Source organism: Ipomoea nil, unplaced genomic scaffold, assembly GCF_001879475.1.
Source record: "Ipomoea nil cultivar Tokyo-kokei standard unplaced genomic scaffold, Asagao_1.1 scaffold3321, whole genome shotgun sequence".
Classification (NCBI taxonomy): domain Eukaryota; kingdom Viridiplantae; phylum Streptophyta; class Magnoliopsida; order Solanales; family Convolvulaceae; genus Ipomoea; species Ipomoea nil.
In genome coordinates, this window is record NW_017619749.1 from 155,387 (window position 1) to 175,327 (window position 19,941).

The following is a 19,941-nucleotide window of genomic DNA, read 5'->3' on the forward strand; positions in this document are numbered from 1 at the left end:
GTTATGTGTGTTTATTTATATAATTATGTGTATTTTTTTTTATACAGTTATATGAAACGGTGTCGTTTTGCATCAGGGCACACAATGCAATGCGCGCCCTGGTGCACGATATAAATTGCCCTTATAGGACCAATATGGATATGCCACGGTGTATGCCACGGTGTCGTTTTGCATCAGGACACACAATGCAATGCGCGTCCTGGTGCACGATATAAATTGCCCTTATATGACCAATATGGATATGCCACCACCCCGCAAATTATTATGTAGACCCGAATCCAAATGTTTACACTTTACATACTAAATGTCTATAATAAAATTCACAATTTATATACTACGAACACACAATGTTAACATTTTTATTATGTAGACTCGAATCCAAATGTTTACACTTTACATACTAAATGTCTATAATAAAATTCACAATTTATATACTACGAACACAGAAAGCTACTAGCTCTATTACATTGTAGTATAGCTACTGAGACACAAAGAACCAATAACGCGTCCAATGAGGCTTGAACTCATAATCTTCCATCTTTTTTCACTGCTTTTGACAATAATTTATAGTCCATCTTTTGAATCAATTTTAACATATTGATACTTATACTCTAAATATTCTCTCAACATTAATAAATGAGTTTTTTTTTTTTTTTTTAATCATTACTCAAGGATGTAAAGTTACAGCTTGTGATTTTGACTGACAAATAATTACAAATAAGTAAATTAACTTAAATTACTCCGTAAAGAGGTATTTATACTCATCTAAAAACTATGTACAAACACAAAAAATGATATGGCTAACTTCCAAAATGTGTAATAAAGTAACTCGGGTGCAACATCAAGTTTCAATGTCCCTATTAATTATATTTGTGTGTTTCATTTGAACGTATTTAAGGTATATATAAGAGTAGCACACAAGAAAAATAAAAGTGAGCGATATGTGGATGCGAGTGAGAAGTGGTAGTTGTGGGCCAAACCCGAAGCCCACCTACGCAGAGAGAAGAAAACCCGTTGAGAGTAACGCCCGCCTATGGCCTATCTACACCGCATCCGCGTTTTACTTCATTCGTATCATGTGTTTGTTTTTCTAAAAATTTAACAAAATATAAATAATATTCAAAATAGTCTTTATTCCACTTCGCTCTACGATTCTGCTCATCGTCTTCCTGGAATTTACTGTAAGCGCCATCTCTATTTCTCTCTTCACACACACACACACACACACACACACACACACACACACACACACACATGTATCTACTGCTATTGTCCTGAGATTCCCTCGTTTTGTCAAGAGAATTATGAAAAGTTAGGGTTCTGAGCTGAACAACGAACTCTAGCATACCTTTAATAGGAATCCGACTCTATTCAATTCTTTGGGGCTTTCAGCAACACGTATGCTGCCATCGTTGTTATCTGTCTGTCTGTATGTTTGGATATGCATACTGTTTGTCTAGATTATTAGTTGAATTTTGAAGCGGTGCCGAAATTTTATAATTGAACTTTTACTTGTAATTGCAATTATTACTAATTTTGTCCTATTAAAATGCATGCTCTGCGTTTTAAGCGGTGAGTGTTGCATATTCAAAATCATTGTCAGCAGCAAAACAAGATCATATTTGAGTTTAAGATGCAGTTAGGAAATGGTTTGCATACATTAATATTTGGGTTTTTGTTATGGCACCAGGTGTGTAATCAAATGGCATCACTGTGAATGAATTGAAATGATTCCATGCCCAAATATTTACTGATAACACATGACTCATGGCTCGTAAAGGAAACCAACAAAAGCAAGGGTTTAATAATCATTTAGCAAACTCTAGAAAAGGATTTTCAGATTCTGTTTCTGGATTTCCAGATAAAAGAGAAAGGAGTATTGCGAGTGAGACAGATGTCATTACTGGAGAAGAGCTTTTAAATGGTAATCTACCAAGTGTGTCTTTAACTCAGGAACTGAATAGTACCCCTCAACCTGAAGAAAAGATGAAAAGCAAACACAAATATAGAAAGTCACTAAAAAAGGAGAAGCAAGATGTGGTTGCCTCAACAGTAACCGAGGACGCAGAACCTGCTAGCAGTTATGCAGGAAAGCATGATAATCATCCACATACAACAGAAGATCTTGAGTTAAGAGAAGGGAAAGAAACACCTCCCTGCACTAATCATGGCTCTGAGGATCCAAATAGCAGATCTAGTTCCTCAGTAGAAGGATTGTGTACTACTCGACAAAATGCTGAGCATTCCATTAAATTTGTTTTTAGGTATTTGGGGACCTTAGCGTTGTCTTTGTCAAATTCATGTATTGAATGGCTAGATAGGAGGAAGCCATTGCTTAGACATATCAAGAGCATTACATCAAATGCTAGTGAGTATGCTCGAAAGAAGGTTGAACTAGCATATCCTGTTGCCTTAAAATGGATTATGCATTTTGGGAATATACTGCTTCTGCTATCAATGGTTTGGTTGGACTGCAGTCTTAGAGGCATGGGCTCCTTTCTATGCATGGGGACAGCTTCACTATTTTCAATCGTATGGTGGGGTGTTCTTTCTTTAATTGCAGTGAGCAAATTAAAGTTTCTATTGATTCTGGTAAGAACCCTTCCTTTTCCTCTTGGGATCAAGAGATGACAATGTGCTTAGAAGTAATCTAAATTTGAATTACTCATTAATATTGAATGTTCAGTTTTGCTGCTTGAATCAATCTAGATTTGAGTTTCACCTCATTAATATTTTCACCTTTATTTTTGCTTCATCTAATGTGGTTCCCATTTTGTATGTATTTCTATTGCTGAAGGCATTTCAATGAGCAACTTAATGCACCATGGTCCATGATGTTTTAGTTACTTTTCAATATATCCAATAATTAGTTTGTGTGAACTGCATCTATATTGTGTTTACTCAACTTAGTCAACTAATACTGGCTTCTTGATTGTTCATATTTTTCTTATGTTAATGGGTTCTTATTCTCATTCAGGCAGCAGTTTCTGTAATTGGACTTCTTTCTGGCTTCGTTATTGCAATTCTGGCATTATCCATTATTGGTCTTGCTTTCTTGTGGATCTATGGAAGGTTTTTTGTAGCAATCCCTGTCATCTTGTGTGGAGGTGATCCTTCGACATTTGTTTATAAGCATTTTCATCTCTTCTTTTTGCCCGGTTAAGAATTTCAATTTTCATAATGCAGGGGTTCTCTTCAGATTGAGCCATGAGCGCATTGCGGTGTTCATTATGACCTTGTATTCTGTCTATTGTGGACGGACATATGTTGGATGGCTTGGTTTACTCTTAGGTTTAAACTTGTCATTCATTTCAAGTGATGTTCTGATATTCTTCTTGAAGAATAATGTAAATGAGCAAAGAAGACCTGACAGCTTTCCAGAACAAACAGCTGGAGTGTCTGCTGATGTTGGTGGTGGACTACCTGCTGATCATAGTGCAGGAATACCTTCAACCAGTGGAGCTGACTCGGAAATGACATCTGAAAATGAAGTTATCAGACTGTTGAACTGTGCAGATCACTATTCAGCATTGGGTTTATCCCGATTTCAGAATGTGGATGTTTCTATTCTCAAGCGGGAGTACAGAAAAAAGGCAAGCATTAACTAAATTTCATCAGTTCACTCTTTTTGAAGATAAAGCAAAATTCACCATTGTTCCCTACATTATGAAGTTACATTGGCTTTTGTCTCCCACTCACTGACTGCCCCCAAGTGATTAGCATAATTTTTGTTCCTTGCCAAATAGAAAGGGAAAACGAAAATGTGGGTTTTGCCAATCAGTTAAACTTATTTTTGCATTCAGGCAATGCTGGTCCATCCTGATAAAAATATGGGAAATGAAAGGGCTGCAGAGGCTTTCAAGAAACTCCAAAATGCATATGAGGTACAAATTGCATTCCAATTTTGGTTTTCTATTATTCTTTTGCTATTCTCATGCTTTGGTTATAACTTGTTTATATTCTTTTTCAGGTTTTACTTGATTCTTTCAAGCGAAAAACATATGATGATGAGTTGAGGAGAGAAGAACTGATAAATTACATCCGTAGCTTCCAAAATACTTCTCAAAAGGTTTAACTAGCTGATTTATTTTATATTAAACATTCAAATAGGCTTTTTTTCAGTTAAAACCTTATTTCAGTGTTATACACTCGCCTACATATAGCTATACCGTGTATTGATTTTTTGGTTCTCATAAAGAATAAGCTTGTGATAGGTGTATGGTTATCCATAAAGACTTGGTTCATGCAGTACTCTTTTATTTGAAAGCAAGGGATCTTTGCTATGCTGACTCTCAAGTACTATTTGTTTATAGGGTTTACTATTAACTTTTCTTTTCTATGCTCAATCTTTGTGTTACAACTACAGAATAGAGGCCACAGATTTGGTCATTCAGAAGCTGCTGGTGAGGATCCTCTTGGAGAGTCTAAACGGATTACCTGCAAGAAGTGTGGCAAATTCCATCTCTGGATTTGCACTGACAGAGTAAAACACAAAGCAAGATGGTGTCAGGTGTTTTCCTTTTTCCGTATAGTTTTTTTTTTTTTTTTTTTTTTTTTTTTTTTTTTTCCAGCTTGGGAAGTTCATAGTTTTAAATATGCACATCCCCTCCAATTTGCACAACCAAAACATAAATAAATATTAGAACTCAATTCTAATCATTAAGGATTCTTACTTTTTATCTGTTTTTGTATCTTTAAGGAATGCAAAGATTTCCACCAGGCTAAAGATGGAGATGGATGGGTTGAACAGACCTCACAGCCCTTCTTTTTTGGACTACTGCTGAAGGTACACACCATATGAAGATGGAAAACCTTGTATATCTATAGTAAACTGGTATGAGTTTGATCTAGTTTCAACCTGTGTTGATGAGTAGGTAGACACTCCTTCTGCATATGTTTGTGCTGATAACAAGATATATGATGCAACTGAGTGGTATACTTGCCAGGTAGGTTTTTCGTTCCTTGTAATTATATATTGATATTGTATTTTAAGTTGGTTTGTTAATGGTAGTTTTTGACATCAGTACCTCACTTGTGCATTATGTACTGGTTACAGGGAATGAGATGTCCTGCTAACAGTCACAAGCCAAGTTTCCATGTAAACACAAATGTGACGTTAAAGAGTAGCAATGGGAAAAGAGGTAGCTCCTCAGGGCATAGAGGTGGGATGCCAAGTCCAAATTTGGAAGAGACGATGACAGAAGAGGAATTTGTTGAGTGGCTACAGAATGCTGTACAAGCAGGTGTGTTTAATAGTTTTACTGGCACTGGAACTGGAACTGGCAGTAGTACATCATCACAATCTCCAGGTACTGAGAGTGGAAACAGCTGCAAAGGTAGTAGTGGGGGCAGTGGAAACAAGAAAAAGAAGAAAGGGAAAAAACAATGGTAAGCAGTCACCCTGTTGTTTAGGAAAGTGAAAGCTGAGAGAATTTAACATTTAACAACTGAATATACCGGAGACATGACTGCAAGAAGCAACGTATAGCCTTTGCGTGACTGAATAGTGAATTGCCTCTGTAAATGTTTCTTTCTCGAGTTGATTATGGTTGCGCAGGTGAGGCAGGCAGGCAGGTTAAATTTTCTAGTTTCACTTTTTGAGGCATTATTATTGTGAGTCTCTTTCAAAGGGTTGTTCCACAAAATGTGATGATCAATCATAAATTCAGATACGATCACATTCACAGGGTATAATTTTGATATTTATAAACAAAAAGAAAAATGGAGCTGTGAATGATGTGATTTTGGTTGAACTCTTGCGCTGACCGAGTTTTTTGGTCAATATAGACCATACCCAAATACCCAATTACCCATACTATAGCTTTCTAGTTCAACAAATATATATATAGGCTAAAGAACATATGAGAGATCAAATTTTTAAAAAAATGCAATGATATTTTTGTAATTATCATTAATTTTATCATGCAAACTTGAACATTTAAATATGTGATCTTTAACAACTAAATATGTAACAACAAAAAAGTAAAATTTTAAATTTAAGTCATAAATGCTAGACTTTTAGTAGTAAAAAGTGAATCACTAAATCAAATAAAATTAAAAATTCGGTCATAAACTCTAAAATCAAAATTTTAAATACAATACACTTTCGCATTTTTGTAAGTGCAATCTTTTAATACTAAATATGAAAAATATTAATACTAAATGTGCAAATGTTAATATTAAATGTGCAAACTTGAAAAAGTGAGAATTGCATATTTTAATTTCATGTTTGTATATTAAAGTTGGTTATAATTACAAAAGTGTCATCCTGTTTTAAAATTTTGATATGATCCGTCCTTATATTATTAGAAATATTATCGTTTACCATTGCAAGTGAACCCTTTTCAGAATGATGTAGAAGGTAATATAGATTTTTTTTCTTTTTGTTTTATTTTATTAGCTTATGTGGCTTGCAAGTCTGACTTTTATAATTTTTTTATTTGTTATTTTACTATTACTTTATTATTATATTTATATTTATAATTATAAAATAAAAACAGAATCACACTTGAAAGTGAAAGAGTATTGCAGGAATGTAGAAAAAAAAAAGTGAAAAATTTATAAATTTGATGATGTCGAAGTGAATCTCACTTTTAAAAGTGAGAGTGTTGGAAAAATAGCTAAAAATGGCATAAAATGGCATGTTAAGTGACTATTTTGTGGTACAATTATCAGTGGGGTCCACTTCCGATTTGGGTCGGGTTAAAATGGATTCGGATTCTTCGTAGTGAGACGAAGAGATCGATATATTGTACGCTCAAAACGGATAATGGGTGAATGAGATATTGATTCTCAAAGTAGACCCATTTGAGTTGGAAAATGAAGGGAAAAAGTGTGTTTTTGTCCCACATTGCTTTGGAATGAAGATTTCCCCCCCTTATATACAAGAGCTCTTTTGAAGCTTGTAGAATTGTATAGCATAGAGGCTCTCTCGCACGGAGAGAGGGGGGGGGGGGGGTGCAAATCAAATTCCAACTAGCAGAGATTGGAAAAAGGCTTGATTCAAGCCTGGTGCACCGAGAGAGCACAACTCTCGTGCAACAGAGTCCACGAGAGGTGTAAGGGCCGAAACTGGATGTGTCGTGTGCGCCGGCACCTGGGGGCACGAATGTCGTCCGGAAATCATCTTTTGGGATGTGGCAAATAAGGTTTTAAGGAAAGAGTGCTCACTCGACTCTTGCAAAAACCCAACACCAAACACTAGCCAAATTTCTTCATCTTTTCTTCCATTCTTTCTAGAAAATAATAGTCAATTTTAATTTGATTATTATTTGTGTTTTCTACCAACGGTACCAACAGAGAGTATTGTATAAATAAAGATAGTCTAATCATGTACTTTGTATGTTATGAATTGATTAATAATATGATATTTTCAAAACTATTGTTGTCCTAAGACTAAATGTAGGAAAATATAAGTAATTGAGAATTGAGATAACTATCATAAGATCTGTTTCATATTTATGGGGAAAAAGTGGTATGAAATTACTTACTCCTCATATTGTTCAAAACTACAAAGGCGTGCCCTTGTGGCCTTATCGACTTATCCCCCGCTAAAACCTCCCTATCTTCTCCTCTGATTGAGAAGTTTTGAGCTTGTAAAATGGAGTCATTTCTCCTCACCGCTGCTCCAGAAGTTGGGAAATTGATAGCCGCTTCCTGTGATGGGTATCCTCAAAATCGAAACTTTCATTCCAATTCCAATTCCAATTCCAATTCAGCAAAAGTGAATCTCCATCCTTCTTCTTTGTCTCTTCCATTTTACTCTAGAAAGTTGAGATTCTCCTCCCTGATAGTGGCTGCAAATAAGAAGAAGAAGGCCGACACCCACAGCTTCGTTCCAAGACCAGACGAAGCCACTGGTCCTTTTCCTGAAGCTATCCTCCTTAAAGAGGTAAATTATAAAGCTATCCTCCTATTCTACTGATAGCCGTGCATATACCAGATTTGTTGAAGGATATAAATTCATCCCCTTTTTTTTTGTGGATTATATAAATGATTATCACTTTTAACAGGCAACGGTTAAAGAAGATGGTAGGCTTCTGCCCGAGTTTGCAGATGCTGAAGAACGTAAGTGACTGTTTTGTTTATTGTTGATAAGTGAGTGGATTCCCTGTTGTGTTCTCTGGTGGTTGAGATTGTTTCATTTGCTTGCAGGGGAACTTTTTGAATCTTTAAATCTTCGACTGGAGAGCGAGTTAAATGTGGAAAGAAGTAAGTGTGGTTCTTTCTTTCAGTTCCCTCCCTCCCCCAGTCAATGCAGTGAGTTGCTTAATGACTGATAGGAGGAATTGTCATCACATTCATAGGATAAGTGGATAACTTCCTCATAGGCCATAGCAGTAGTTTCTGCTTATCTATCTCACCCTCACCCACACCCACCCTTGTTATATTTTTTTTCTTGATAAAATGAGTCTTATCTACTAGTTTTCTTATTTTCTTAATAAATAGTTAAGGTTCCACAGCAAAATAGGAAATAAGTGGCCAAGCCATTCTAATAGAAACTGTTTTCACTCAATCATGAACTTCAGCCTATTTTGTTTCGTAATAGTGAATGTGTTTCTTATGCAGTGCGGCACTACGAGGTTGTTTACTTGATTCACGAAGATCACAAGGATGAGGTAGAGAGTGTGAATAAGATGGTTCAAGGTGTGTACTGCTTCTTAAATGGTTCATGTTGGCACTAATAGAAAATTATCGATTCCTCCTCATCTTAAATGGTGTTTTGCTCATTTCTGCCTCTCTCCACTAAAAAAATGTAGTCTGTTGTTTTGAAATGTTGGTTTGTTATTCTTAAGGATGGGTGAACTTACTTTAATCTTGTTGCAGAATTTTTGGAGGAGAAGAAAGGAAAGGTATGGAGATTCAGTGACTGGGGTATGCGAAGATTGGCCTACAAGATACAAAAAGCAAGCAATGCTCACTATATTTTGATGAATTTTGAAATGGAAGCCAAATGGATTAATGATTTCAAGAACTTGCTTGACAAAGATGAGAGAGTCATTCGACATCTTGTCATGAAGAAAGACAAGGCAGAAACAGAGGATTGTCCTCCTCCTCCTGAATACCATACAATGTGTGCTGGTGATGATGATGATGATGAGGAGGAGGACATGGATTATGATGATGGAGATGAATGGGATGATGATGAGATTGAGGCTGAATTAGAAATGTATGATGATGATGATGACGACGACGACGATGGTGTTATTTATGTGGATGATGATGATGAAGATGATAACATGAAACATAGAGATAATAAGCCCCCAACTATTCCAAGGCCAGAGAGAAGGAAAATACAAGTGTAGGTTGTTGTATCTATAATCTTCTATTATTCCAAGTATGTAGCAGCTTAGCTTAGCTTAGCTTATGGTTGCTGCTTTATTTTGGGAAGAAATATGCTGCGACTGGTGAAATTAGGCGAATTTGTGTACACTTTGAATGTATTGTCCAATCCATTAGCATTAGCATTAGCATTGGAGTTAAGATATTGGCATTATGATTCTTTCTTCTTTAGTGTGTGTTCTTCCTTAACTTTTAAATCTTCTGTTCTTTTAAGCTCCTCCTCAAGAAGCCCATAGCTCAGGCAGGCTTATAACTGTTTGGCTCTGCTCTACAATGTCAGATGCAAAGTACCAATTGCTAACAGTACATATATAGCAGAAAGAAACATGAGCATTGTATCTATCTATCTATATTGCTTTTACAACAAACATACACGTGTTTATCTCATCTTCCTCAGATTAGAGTACAAGCTCCATTTTTGCTGCTCAATTATAACACCATCTGAAATTAGTTCTCCGCATATCATACCAATTACCATGCATGCTGATCATTGTATCAAAACAAAACAACAATATTCATGCTCTCTTGTCTTCATGTACATTGCAGACTAATGAGATCATCTAAAAGTAACCCACCCGCCACTTCCAATCACTCTATCTCATGAATTACATACAACATTCAGCAGGATCTTCACCATACTTCCATCAGGCAGCAACTAGTTGTTACTGTATTTGCTCAATCAGCACAACAGAGGGCAACAACCTTTTAAGTTTTAGCAAATCATCCCCTTCAATCTCTACATTCTCCCTCCTCACTAAAAAATTCAATGACAGATGAAGTTAAATGGATTCTAATTCAAACAAAAAGGAAAAATCACCGCACATCAGATAACAGATCAATATACCATACCTTGAGTAATTCTTTCCAATAGTAGGCGGCCCAAAGCAAGCAACATAAAGCGCTCAAAGCAATGAAGGATTTGGACCTGCATTCTTTAATCTTTATAATGAAATCTTTTCAAAGTTTGTGCGTTGTTCCAGCATTAGAGCCACAACATGCATATTTCACTGTCAGTGGTTCCATATCAAGGCAGCTGCAGTTCAAACTTTAACTTCTTGCTCTACTTACCAAGATAATATCTAAATATCCTACTGCATCAACGTACCCAATCTTGCTAACCAAAGCACGGACTAGAATGTTCCATGTGGATGTGTTTGGGGAGATTCCTTCATCTATCATTCTGCAAACACAACTGATAGCTGTTTCGAAATCATACAATTCAGAGAACCCAGCTATAAGACTAGTATATGAAACTAAATCTGGGTTCCATCCTTCTGCACTCATTACATCCAGAAGCTGATAGGCAAGTTTGACATTACCACCCTTACAGTAGGCATTTATTAGTGTATTGAATGTGAAGACATCAGGCTCAATTCCCCTCACCAGCATCTTTGCAACAACTTTTGGAGCTTCCCCAGGCATCCCAATGTGACAAAATCCACATGCTATAGTATTGTATGCCACCAGATCAAGGTGGATTCCTTTTTCCTCCATCTCCACTACAAGCTCCAATCCAAGGGTAAGGCTGTTAATTTTGAACAACCCATTCAATATCTCCTTATATGTGGTTGCATCATGTGAACATCCAAATTTCTCCATTTGATTAAAGACCACCATTGCCCAATCAACTCTACCACTTGCACATAAACCTTTAATAAGTGTATTAAATGTAACTGTGTTTGGGGGGCAATTTTCAGCCATCATATTTTCAATAATCATATAAGCATCTTCAAACATGAAATTTTTACACAGCACATTCACCATACATGTATATGCCACAACATTTGGACGGCAACCAAGAGTTATCATCTTGTTCCATATCTCAGATGCACCACTCAAATCTCCAGATTTTGCAAAGCCATCTATAAGAGTGCTAAAGGTTGTCAAATTTGGAGAACAGCCGTGTCTTTCCATTTGGTTGAAGATAGATAAAGCTGCATACATATTTCCATACAAACAAAGACCACGTATTAATGTGTTATATGCAATAACATTAGGAAAAATACCTTCTTTGATCATACTATCCCACACATCAAGCGCTACATCCCACCTTTCAGCTAGACATATTCCCTTTATCAAAGTAGTAAAAGTGTAAATATTCGGAGAACATCCTCTGACAAACATTTTTGCTAAGATGGAAAGAGAGAGCTGTGTATTCCCCAACTCTGATGCAGCATTTAATATTGTAGTGTAAGTAATGACATTAGGAGTAGCACCATTGTCCATCATCTCATCCAACAGCTTTATTGCCTCTTTGATATTGCATTCTTTGCAAAGTCCATTTATCAGTGCATTGTAAACAGGAACAGTACTGAAATCAAACCTCATAGCTAAGTCTCTGGCCTCTTCCACTCTACCTAACTTACACAACGAGGACACGATTGTCGTATAGCTTACCTCATCAGGAGAGCAACCCTTGTTTGACATTTCCACAAGCAACTTGTGAGCCCCATCCACCCTGTTATTCTTACACAGGGCTTTCAAAAGAATATTGTATGTAAAAACATTGGGCATAATCCCATCCTTTTTCATGTTACTATATATAGGATTGATCATATTAAACCTGTTCTCACTAAGTAATGCATCTAATAGATGATTATAAACCCTCACTGTGGGTTTACAACCAAAGTCTTGCATTCTATAAAACATCTTTAAGGAGTGCTCAGCTGCCCCAGCTTTGTTATAGGAATTGATCACAGCAACAAACATATCTTCGGAACAATTAATCCCTTCTAAGTACATTTGGTGCAAAAGGTACTGAACTCCATCCATGTCACCATGGCGGCCAAGTTTCTCAACCATCGCTTGGTATGTTAGCTGAGTATGGTTGAAAGAGTTGGATTTGGAAACATATTTAAAATACTCCAAAGCCATTCCGGCATTTGGTTCATTTTTCAGCCTATTCACAACCTCAGATTCTTCACAAGCTATTGGGATTTTATGATTGAAAATGGGGTTTGCTTGATGGATCAAAGGTAGTGAAGGTTTATGCACCTTGAAGAGCAACTGACATTTCTGTTTCAAAATCATTTTACAAGAAAAAAGATACAGTACTATACTATACTCGGATGACGGATGATAGATTTTCTCCCCTCCCCAAAAATAAATAAATAAATTCGGATAAGCAACTCCCTAGTCCCTTCAAAAGGGAGTATTTACGAGTTTAAAGTGTAATGGAAGGAAGAGAATGATTGAATAATTAATTATACAAAGCTTTGACACAAAACCTACCGGAATCTAGTTATCGAAATATACGCCGCCACCACCACCACCACCACGACGGCGACGGAGTGTTGTTCAAAAATTTGATTGGAGAGTGAGTTGTAATTTTTTTTATTATTTTTTTTTTTTTTGACAACAAGAGAGTGAGTTGTAATTAGTTAATTGGTTGGTACTAAAATAAAAATTTAAAGCGGAATGGACTACTCCGTTAAGGCCCAAAATGGAAGGCAAGCATGTCAGCAGTTATACCAAGAATCCGGGTGCACCTAGCAAGGTGGTCCTGAATCCGAAACACACAATTTAAATTGAGCAAATACCAATTTTGGTCCCACGAGTATTAACAAAATGACGGTTTTGGTCCACATGTTTAATTTCTACCAATTTTCATCCCACGACTATTGTTTTAGTACCAATTTTCATCCACGACTATTATTTTAGTACCAAAATTCATCACGTCGGTCACCCCTCCATCCAAGACATGTCGAAATCTAAAAATTTTAAGAGCATTTTTGTCATTTTCAACTTAAGACTCTAATTTGAGCATGAATAAAGGGATGTAAGCCCTAAGATCAATCCCAATTGGCAGTTCTCCTCATCATCCTACTTTAATTTGAAGAGAAAAATTGCGAATCGCGATAGATCTTTGGGCTTAAATCTTTTTATTCATGCTCAAATTGGGATCTTAATTTTAAAAAGACGAAAATACCCTTAATAATTTCATATTTCGACATGTTTTAAACAAATGTGTGACTGGCGTGATGAATTTTGGCACTAAAACAATAGTCGTGGATGAAAATTGGTACTAAAGTAATAGTCGAGGATGAAAATTGGTAAGAATTAAACATGTGGACTAAAATTGTCATTTTGCTAATACTCGTGGGACCAAAATTGGTATTTGCTCATTTAAATTTAAATGTTTACAATTTGAATTGTGAATATTTAATATGTAAATAGTGTATTTTAGACTCGGTTTAACATAATAATTTGCCCAAGCATCTCATCTCGGAGGATAGCACGAGCCCCCTGAGGTTTGTGTGTGTAATATGAAATTGTATGTAGGATGAAATCCCATCCCATCCCATCCCAGACTAACCATCTCATCTCGGAGCTGCCACTGCTGCAAAAACCTCACCTCACCTCATCTCTCATTATTAATTTTTTAGAAATGTTCATTTCGAAAACTAGTATTAGTGTTTTGCATCATTGTGAATGCATGACATGAAGAAGAGCAGAGCAGAATAAAAGTTGTAATCATCAATTCAACCCAAATTTATAATTTTTTTTTTTAAAAAAATGAAATATACAGAGCAGCATAAAGCCGTACCATACATGTATATATATGTGTGTATAATTGGGGGCAAGTGGCAATTATGTGTAGCAGCACTGTATAACAAAACTGAACCCAACCTTTGAAATGGAATCATCTCATCACTTGCTGCTACTATACAAGCAAACAGACAATCCTAACCAAATAATAACACTACACCCCTGAATTCACCATTTTTGCAGTGACAATAATAACTAATAATGTATCCAAAGAAGTACTATATAATTTTTCTTTTGCAAGTATCCAACCGCCTATTATGCTGTAAGGAAGCAGTTGCTGATATCTAGGCTCTTTCCATTCTTTTGCACTGCAGCAGCTTATATTTTTATTATATCTGCATAATAAGCAATGATAGTATATGAAAATGGTGGTTAGCTGCTTTGTTTGCACACAATGCTTTCAAAAATCAATTTTTACGCTATTCAAAGATTCACATACCATTATCTGAGATAGCCTCAAGAATATAGAAGACAATGTGTATATGGCACTTCCTATTACTAAGGCAGCAATTGCATTATAGCCCAGCCGTTTGTTGTCTTTGCTTGGTACAAATGCCGATTTTAATGTATTTGTCAATTCAAAGAGCCTATAAGAAACCTGCAAATGTAAATGTGTAACAAGATCAACTTTATTCGTGCACTCTGCCCTGCTTTTATACTTCTTCTTAATGAAACCGAAAAATTTAAAAATCCTCATCTTACAGCTACATAAATCGCAGTTGTAAGCATGAAGTTCAGCAATGGATACTCTGGGATCAAACACAGCAACTTTTTAGGCTGCCCATCTGGCACACTAGATCTGCATTATTGTGTTGCAGAAACATACATCAACATGCAGTGCATTAGTAATCCATATCATAAAACTCTTCAGTTTTAAGCATCCATAATACCTTAACCATATGTGGAACTGACAGATGTAAGTCTCCAAAGTTATCTTCCCGAGCCATCTATTAATTCCAAAAGGAAAAAAAAAAAAAAAAAAAAAAAAAAAAAAAAGTAAGTTGTCTACCTAAACAAATTTTTTAAATGGCAATCCCACAATGACCTTTTCTATAATTTTCCAAGGTCACTTACGCTAATAGTGTCAATGAGTAGCTGCGGAATGACTGGGTAACATTTCGTAAGGATATGAAAACTCTGATAAAACAAAAAATAAACCATAGATCAAATGAATGCACAGAACATTAATCACTAGATGAAAATGGGTAACTCACAAACTAGCAGTTGAACAAGGTATATATAGGCATACGTGATTGGAATCCATGATGTATAAGGATGATATTTATTGTATGTGTTCTTTGGAAGCTTGTATATGTACTCATACCACAGGTATCCAATCTGAAATTCATAAAATTATAACATCAAACACAAGAAAGGACATATTAACATGTTTGGAATAAGATAGCCTCCTACCGTCAGTGAAGTTATTGTAACAGCTGTTTTGAAAGATATCCGGCGCTTCACTTCAGTTTCCTCAAGTTTCTCCATCCATCGCTCCACCTTGAAGTATGAAATTCCAACAAAAGTTTATTTATTTATTTATTCTTTTGTGTAGGGAGATAGGAAATCACAGCATTTAAGCACTTAATTAAAATTTTGAGGAAATGACACTTCTAGTCCTTTAGTTGTGACCTTAGTGTAAGTTTATCCCCTCAATTATTTGTGGCATAGATTGTCCCTAAATTCTTAGCAAAGTGGCGGATTTATTATTAGGGTTTTAACATAATCATAACGTTAGAGACCAAATCCTATTGTTAAAAACCTAGAACCCAAGTCTACATTGTGAATAACTAAAAGATAAATTTGCACCACCGGTTCAACTAAGAGATTAAAAGTGTCATTTTCCCTAAAATTTGTAAAGGTAGGTAATGCATCTCAAATATTACTGGAACTTACTGTAGGATGGAAGTATGCATATATCATTCCAATTATCCATATGTAACGGTCAAGGCCAGAACGGAAATGCCATTCATGCAATAGGGGCTGTTTTGGTCTTGAAGGATCCGAATATCCTAAGATGTAATTCAAAGACATTTAGATATTCACATTCAGCATTGGCAATGGCAGCGTAAGTAATAAAAGGTATAAACTACCAACCAAGAAAGAAAGTGAAAGGGCTCCAAATAAACTCAAACACTCCAGGTATTTCCCAGATCAGAATAACAACCAAGAAGCAAGCCACAATCTTGATAGCAATCACGGTGCCATTTTCATTATATTTGTTAAAAATACCAAGGGCTCCATAAACCATCAGAGTGAAAAGAGTATGCATCGGACAGATGTAGTATAGCACATAACTGTTGTTTAGAACAATGCAGCAAAAGAACACCAAGAAATTAAGCCGCCACATCATCTGTCCAAACACAAATAAACTTTAATTTTGTTACTTAATTGTGAATCATTTCAGGATACCAAGACGAAGATAGTACCTGGCAAAATCTTGCTAGGCTAAAATCTTTTCGGATATAATAATATGAGAAATTCCCGAATCCAGTCATCCATACATAAGCAGCTATAAAAATTCTTATAGCATTATAAATTTCTGAAGCAACAAAGTAGTGGTACATCAGGAACAACACCTGTGTGTATAAAAGAAATAGGTTAAATCCCATTTGTGAACTGCAAGGCAAATGACATTTTAAGCATCTTACAACTGCACATGCTTTTAAAATTTAAACCATAGTGTTACTCTCCTACAAGATGGATTTGTCCACCAACTTCTAATCCCTTACAGGAAAGACCGAAAGAAACTTAGATGATATAAGAATGGCTTGTCTCAACCATTCAAAGATGTCACTTGACCAGAAGAATTAATGGATGCGCATATGGCAAAGATTTTACCTGCATCCAACCTTTCCACTCCTCTGTCTGATGCCTGTTTAAATACATTATGGATTTTCCTGAGAGAGGGGATTTATCATGGTGGATCTTAAATGAAGTAATTCCAGAGACAATGATGAGCAGGAAGTAGAGGAACAGGAAAAGATCCCGATTATAACTCTGCATAGACAAATAAAAGTGTTGGTTACAAACACATAAAACCATTTCAATATACATTAGCATCCACTTGAGGAAAGCAAAAGAAAGTTGTTTCTTTTCATTTTTTGGGGGGGTGGGTGGGGATGGGAGGAGGAGGAAGAAGTTGCTGTTGACAGACCTTTGTTGATTCTTTAAAGATATTTGTCCGGTCAGATATGTAGAAATAGAACAAAAGAGCGCCAAACTCTGATCTGCAAACGCGCATTGGTAACAGAAGATAAAATAAGCAATATATAGTTCACATTGATTTTCAGTGCTGAAGTTTGAAATTGGTAAAAATAAATGCACTTACATAGCTCTCAAAATCAACCGATTTTCAAGCAAGAATGTTTCATCCATCAGGAAGAACCTGGGGACATCATAAGATAAGACATGAAGAATGTGTGAAGAGAAGTAGTAATATTATATTTTCCTACCAAGAAAACAGCAGTCAATTATGGAACCAGACCTGATGAGTTGAGATGTTACAGATGAAGTGCGAGGTCTTGGAGATGATGAGTGAAGAGCACCTCCCTCCAAGAGAACAGCTTTGTCATCTTCTTTAACTGCTTCATTTCCCAACTCAACCAAATTGGTATCAGAATGCCTGCACATGAAAATTGTGAGAAGAATACTAGCCAGCTGGTTTATGAGATACCTAAAGGCATATCAACCAAGAAAGAAGGAATATCTTTTACATAGCTCAATTTAACTTAGAAGTAGAAAAAGAAGAGGTTGTAGTAGGCATACAGTTTGGAAGAAGCCGTATTATTTTTCCTGTACTCCAAATACTCGGAATACAACCATGACGCAAATAACGGTATAATTCCAAGAAAAAATGAGACCTGCAATTGATTTAGTTCGACAATAAAGAAAAAACAAGGCAACTAGTGTCAGACAAAACACCGGATCATACAAGCAAGAACCAAAGATGAAGCAAGTAAGCAAGAACCAAAGATGAATTTGAGTGAGAACAGTGCAAGATCTAAGATACAAGTAGTGATTACAGATAGATGTGTAGAGTAGCATTTCATTCTAACCTGACCAGGTGTTAGGGGTCCGTAGATCAACATTAGCAGTGGTTATGAGCTTGTGTTCCTCCCCAAACTGTTAAGTACAGAAGAAGCAAGATGATGTATTTATATATATATGATGAAGAGAAGGGGAGGGAGATGAATGTGAATTGGATCTGAGAGAAAAATGTGTGGAATAAAGGGAAATGCCCGCAGGTGAGCGGTGAATTTAGAATGCTATTAAAGCCAGGAATGAATTGAATTAATGTCTCCGTCTGCTCTGTATAGAATTGCTCTCTTCCTTCTTACTCCTCACAGAGAGAGATAGAGATAGAAGCAGAGCTGTAAATAACTTACTGTGTGTGTTCTTCTTCCCGTTTTCTTACTCATCCTCTTTTTTTATTCTAAATTTTTACATTAAAAAAAAAAAAAAAAAGTACTAGCACGTTTATTACCTTATTGTGATACTTTCAAATGTGGAATTTATTTGAGGCAAAACAGGGTAGCAGAAGAAGAAAAGGAAAGGGATTGAATTGGGTGCATGCATACATTAAAATTGTGCATTCATCTCCAATATATTCCATTAACGCCAAACATGCAATTATTTCTTTGTTTTCAACTTAATTGCAAGTAGATTAGATGTAAAACAAAGTGCACGCGTACATACAATGGGCCGGATATATCATATATATTCAACTTCAATCATTTAAAAATAATTAAATAAATGATGGGAGGGAATTTAGCAGTGGGAGTGATTAGGGATGTGTACCACCGACACCAGTTTTAGTACCTGTGTTGCATATCACTTCTCTTTTAGTTTATATATAATATAATATAATTAATAATTAATAGGCCTACAGTACACCGCGTTTTCTCACCTCACCTCCCTTCTTCTTCTTCTTGATGAATTGGACTAAGCAGCAGGCCGGGATTTTGGTTGACCTTAGCTTGCCCATATGGCATATGCTGCCCTCCACTTAAATATGAATAAATTTGTTAGATGGACTAATCCGCTAACATGTTAACCTTAATGTTGATAACGTACAATAAGGCTTAGAGAATTTATGCTCCTTATTATTAGTGATTGCTATATAGAATTATGTCTCGTTATTTCCAATGTAACTAAGACTTCCAATATGAGACAGTCTAGAATTATTATTTTTTATAGGGCTCTAAGCTCAAAATATGTATAAATAGACTCATCACATAGAAGAGAGAGGTAACTTTCATTATTCACCAGCAATACTCATCAATACAAAGTTTCTATATTTTCTCCATATATTTTTCCTATATTTGTCCTATATTTTCGTTATTCTAACGGTAGTGTTGGCCTGCCGGCTGTCCAAAAGTCATAAAACCAACAATATATATATAATTGTAGAATTCATTATTCTAAAGGCAGGCTTACTGCGCACGAGGAGCCCCCCTCACTTTGAGAGGTAGCTCCCACACTACCGTTGGTGAGACTCTGGTCATTCTTTCAACTTTTCACCTCGATAACCAATTGAGCTGCCCAGGTATAATTGTATAATTCATATCTATATTATTGAAGTCAGAATTATAGAAATGATAAATTACTAAATATAACTAGGATAACATTTAATTAAAATCTAAATAAAATCAAACTTGTCATTGAATAATGTAGGAAAATGTATTGTGTATGCATGTGCATGGTAATAATGATGTGAAAAGATAACAGAAGTTATAACGGTAGAGATATTTTTGTCCAAAAAATAGTGTAGTACAATTTTTTTTTAGCATAATGTATAAAAAAAAAAGAGGTAACAGAAAAAACACATAAAACAAGGGTATAACCTGGATTGAAACTTATTATGTTTTTATATATAAGACAAGATGTGCATTACATATTATTTGTACAAATTATATTATTTGTACAAATTTTATGAATATATACACACAAATTTAATTTGAGATAATTAATCTTATATAATTAGATGGATATTACATACTATTTGTGTAGAATTCATGAATATATACACACGAATTTAATAAAATTTGA

The 19,941-nt window shown here is 35.6% G+C and overlaps 4 protein-coding genes across 6 annotated transcripts; 2 read left to right on the forward strand and 2 right to left on the reverse strand.

The window, feature by feature from the left end:
- Positions 1–1,068: 1,068 nt before the first annotated feature.
- On the forward strand, positions 1,069–5,753 carry LOC109170176. Of its 2 annotated transcripts, XM_019319158.1 has the most exons (10): positions 1,075–1,181; positions 1,691–2,592; positions 2,978–3,107; positions 3,187–3,593; positions 3,804–3,884; positions 3,971–4,069; positions 4,367–4,510; positions 4,700–4,786; positions 4,875–4,946; positions 5,057–5,753. In XM_019319158.1, exons 2-10 carry the CDS (start codon positions 1,768–1,770, stop codon positions 5,390–5,392), a joined length of 2,181 nt encoding a protein of 726 aa, XP_019174703.1. In that variant the 5' UTR covers positions 1,075–1,181; positions 1,691–1,767; the 3' UTR covers positions 5,393–5,753. The 2 variants fall into 2 exon arrangements, with proteins under 2 accessions (XP_019174704.1, XP_019174703.1); XM_019319159.1 differs by lacking the exons at positions 4,700–4,786; positions 4,875–4,946; positions 5,057–5,753 and adding an exon at positions 4,588–4,658 and having other exon boundaries at positions 1,069–1,181; positions 4,367–4,532.
- Positions 5,754–7,492: 1,739 nt separating this feature from the next.
- LOC109170181 (30S ribosomal protein S6) lies at positions 7,493–9,513 on the forward strand. 2 transcript variants are annotated; one of them, XM_019319166.1, is made up of 6 exons: positions 7,493–7,665; positions 7,768–7,891; positions 8,013–8,067; positions 8,155–8,211; positions 8,569–8,646; positions 8,827–9,513. In XM_019319166.1, exons 1-6 carry the CDS (start codon positions 7,601–7,603, stop codon positions 9,303–9,305), a joined length of 858 nt encoding a protein of 285 aa, XP_019174711.1. In that variant the 5' UTR covers positions 7,493–7,600; the 3' UTR covers positions 9,306–9,513. The 2 variants fall into 2 exon arrangements, with proteins under 2 accessions (XP_019174711.1, XP_019174710.1); XM_019319165.1 differs by having other exon boundaries at positions 7,493–7,891.
- Positions 9,514–9,533: 20 nt separating this feature from the next.
- On the reverse strand, positions 9,534–12,624 carry LOC109170178 (pentatricopeptide repeat-containing protein At3g48810). The gene is made up of 2 exons (XM_019319160.1): positions 10,192–12,624; positions 9,534–10,096 (listed from the first exon to the last, which is right to left on the reverse strand). Exon 1 carries the CDS (start codon positions 12,370–12,372, stop codon positions 10,390–10,392), a length of 1,983 nt encoding a protein of 660 aa, XP_019174705.1. The 5' UTR covers positions 12,373–12,624; the 3' UTR covers positions 9,534–10,096; positions 10,192–10,389.
- A 1,188-nt stretch (positions 12,625–13,812) lies between these two features.
- LOC109170180 (protein REDUCED WALL ACETYLATION 2-like) lies at positions 13,813–18,263 on the reverse strand. The gene is made up of 16 exons (XM_019319164.1): positions 17,949–18,263; positions 17,659–17,753; positions 17,378–17,515; positions 17,222–17,278; positions 17,048–17,120; positions 16,732–16,890; positions 16,320–16,469; positions 15,988–16,243; positions 15,787–15,902; positions 15,304–15,390; positions 15,140–15,228; positions 14,965–15,027; positions 14,781–14,837; positions 14,593–14,689; positions 14,330–14,488; positions 13,813–14,225 (listed from the first exon to the last, which is right to left on the reverse strand). Exons 1-16 carry the CDS (start codon positions 17,979–17,981, stop codon positions 14,220–14,222), a joined length of 1,635 nt encoding a protein of 544 aa, XP_019174709.1. The 5' UTR covers positions 17,982–18,263; the 3' UTR covers positions 13,813–14,219.
- Positions 18,264–19,941: the final 1,678 nt, after the last annotated feature.

Excerpts from the sequence above, each read along its gene's own strand:
- LOC109170180 (XM_019319164.1), bottom strand. The coding sequence starts at position 17,981 with ATGTTGATCTACGGACCCCTAACACCTGGTCAG. Across the intron at positions 16,470-16,731 it reads AGTGGAAAGGTTGGATGCAG|GTGTTGTTCCTGATGTACCA; the intron begins GTAAAATCTTTG and ends TTATACACACAG. Across the intron at positions 15,028-15,139 it reads ACATCATGGATTCCAATCAC|AGTTTTCATATCCTTACGAA; the intron begins GTATGCCTATAT and ends TTGTTTTATCAG.
- LOC109170181 (XM_019319165.1), top strand. The coding sequence starts at position 7,601 with ATGGAGTCATTTCTCCTCACCGCTGCTCCAGAAGTTGGGAAATTGATA. Across the intron at positions 8,068-8,154 it reads GTTTGCAGATGCTGAAGAAC|GGGAACTTTTTGAATCTTTA; the intron begins GTAAGTGACTGT and ends ATTTGCTTGCAG. Across the intron at positions 8,212-8,568 it reads CGAGTTAAATGTGGAAAGAA|TGCGGCACTACGAGGTTGTT; the intron begins GTAAGTGTGGTT and ends TTTCTTATGCAG.
- LOC109170178 (XM_019319160.1), bottom strand. The coding sequence starts at position 12,372 with ATGATTTTGAAACAGAAATGTCAGTTGCTCTTCAAGGTGCATAAACCT.
- LOC109170176 (XM_019319158.1), top strand. The coding sequence starts at position 1,768 with ATGGCTCGTAAAGGAAACCAACAAAAGCAAGGGTTTAATAATCATTTA. Across the intron at positions 2,593-2,977 it reads TAAAGTTTCTATTGATTCTG|GCAGCAGTTTCTGTAATTGG; the intron begins GTAAGAACCCTT and ends ATTCTCATTCAG. Across the intron at positions 3,885-3,970 it reads AACTCCAAAATGCATATGAG|GTTTTACTTGATTCTTTCAA; the intron begins GTACAAATTGCA and ends ATTCTTTTTCAG.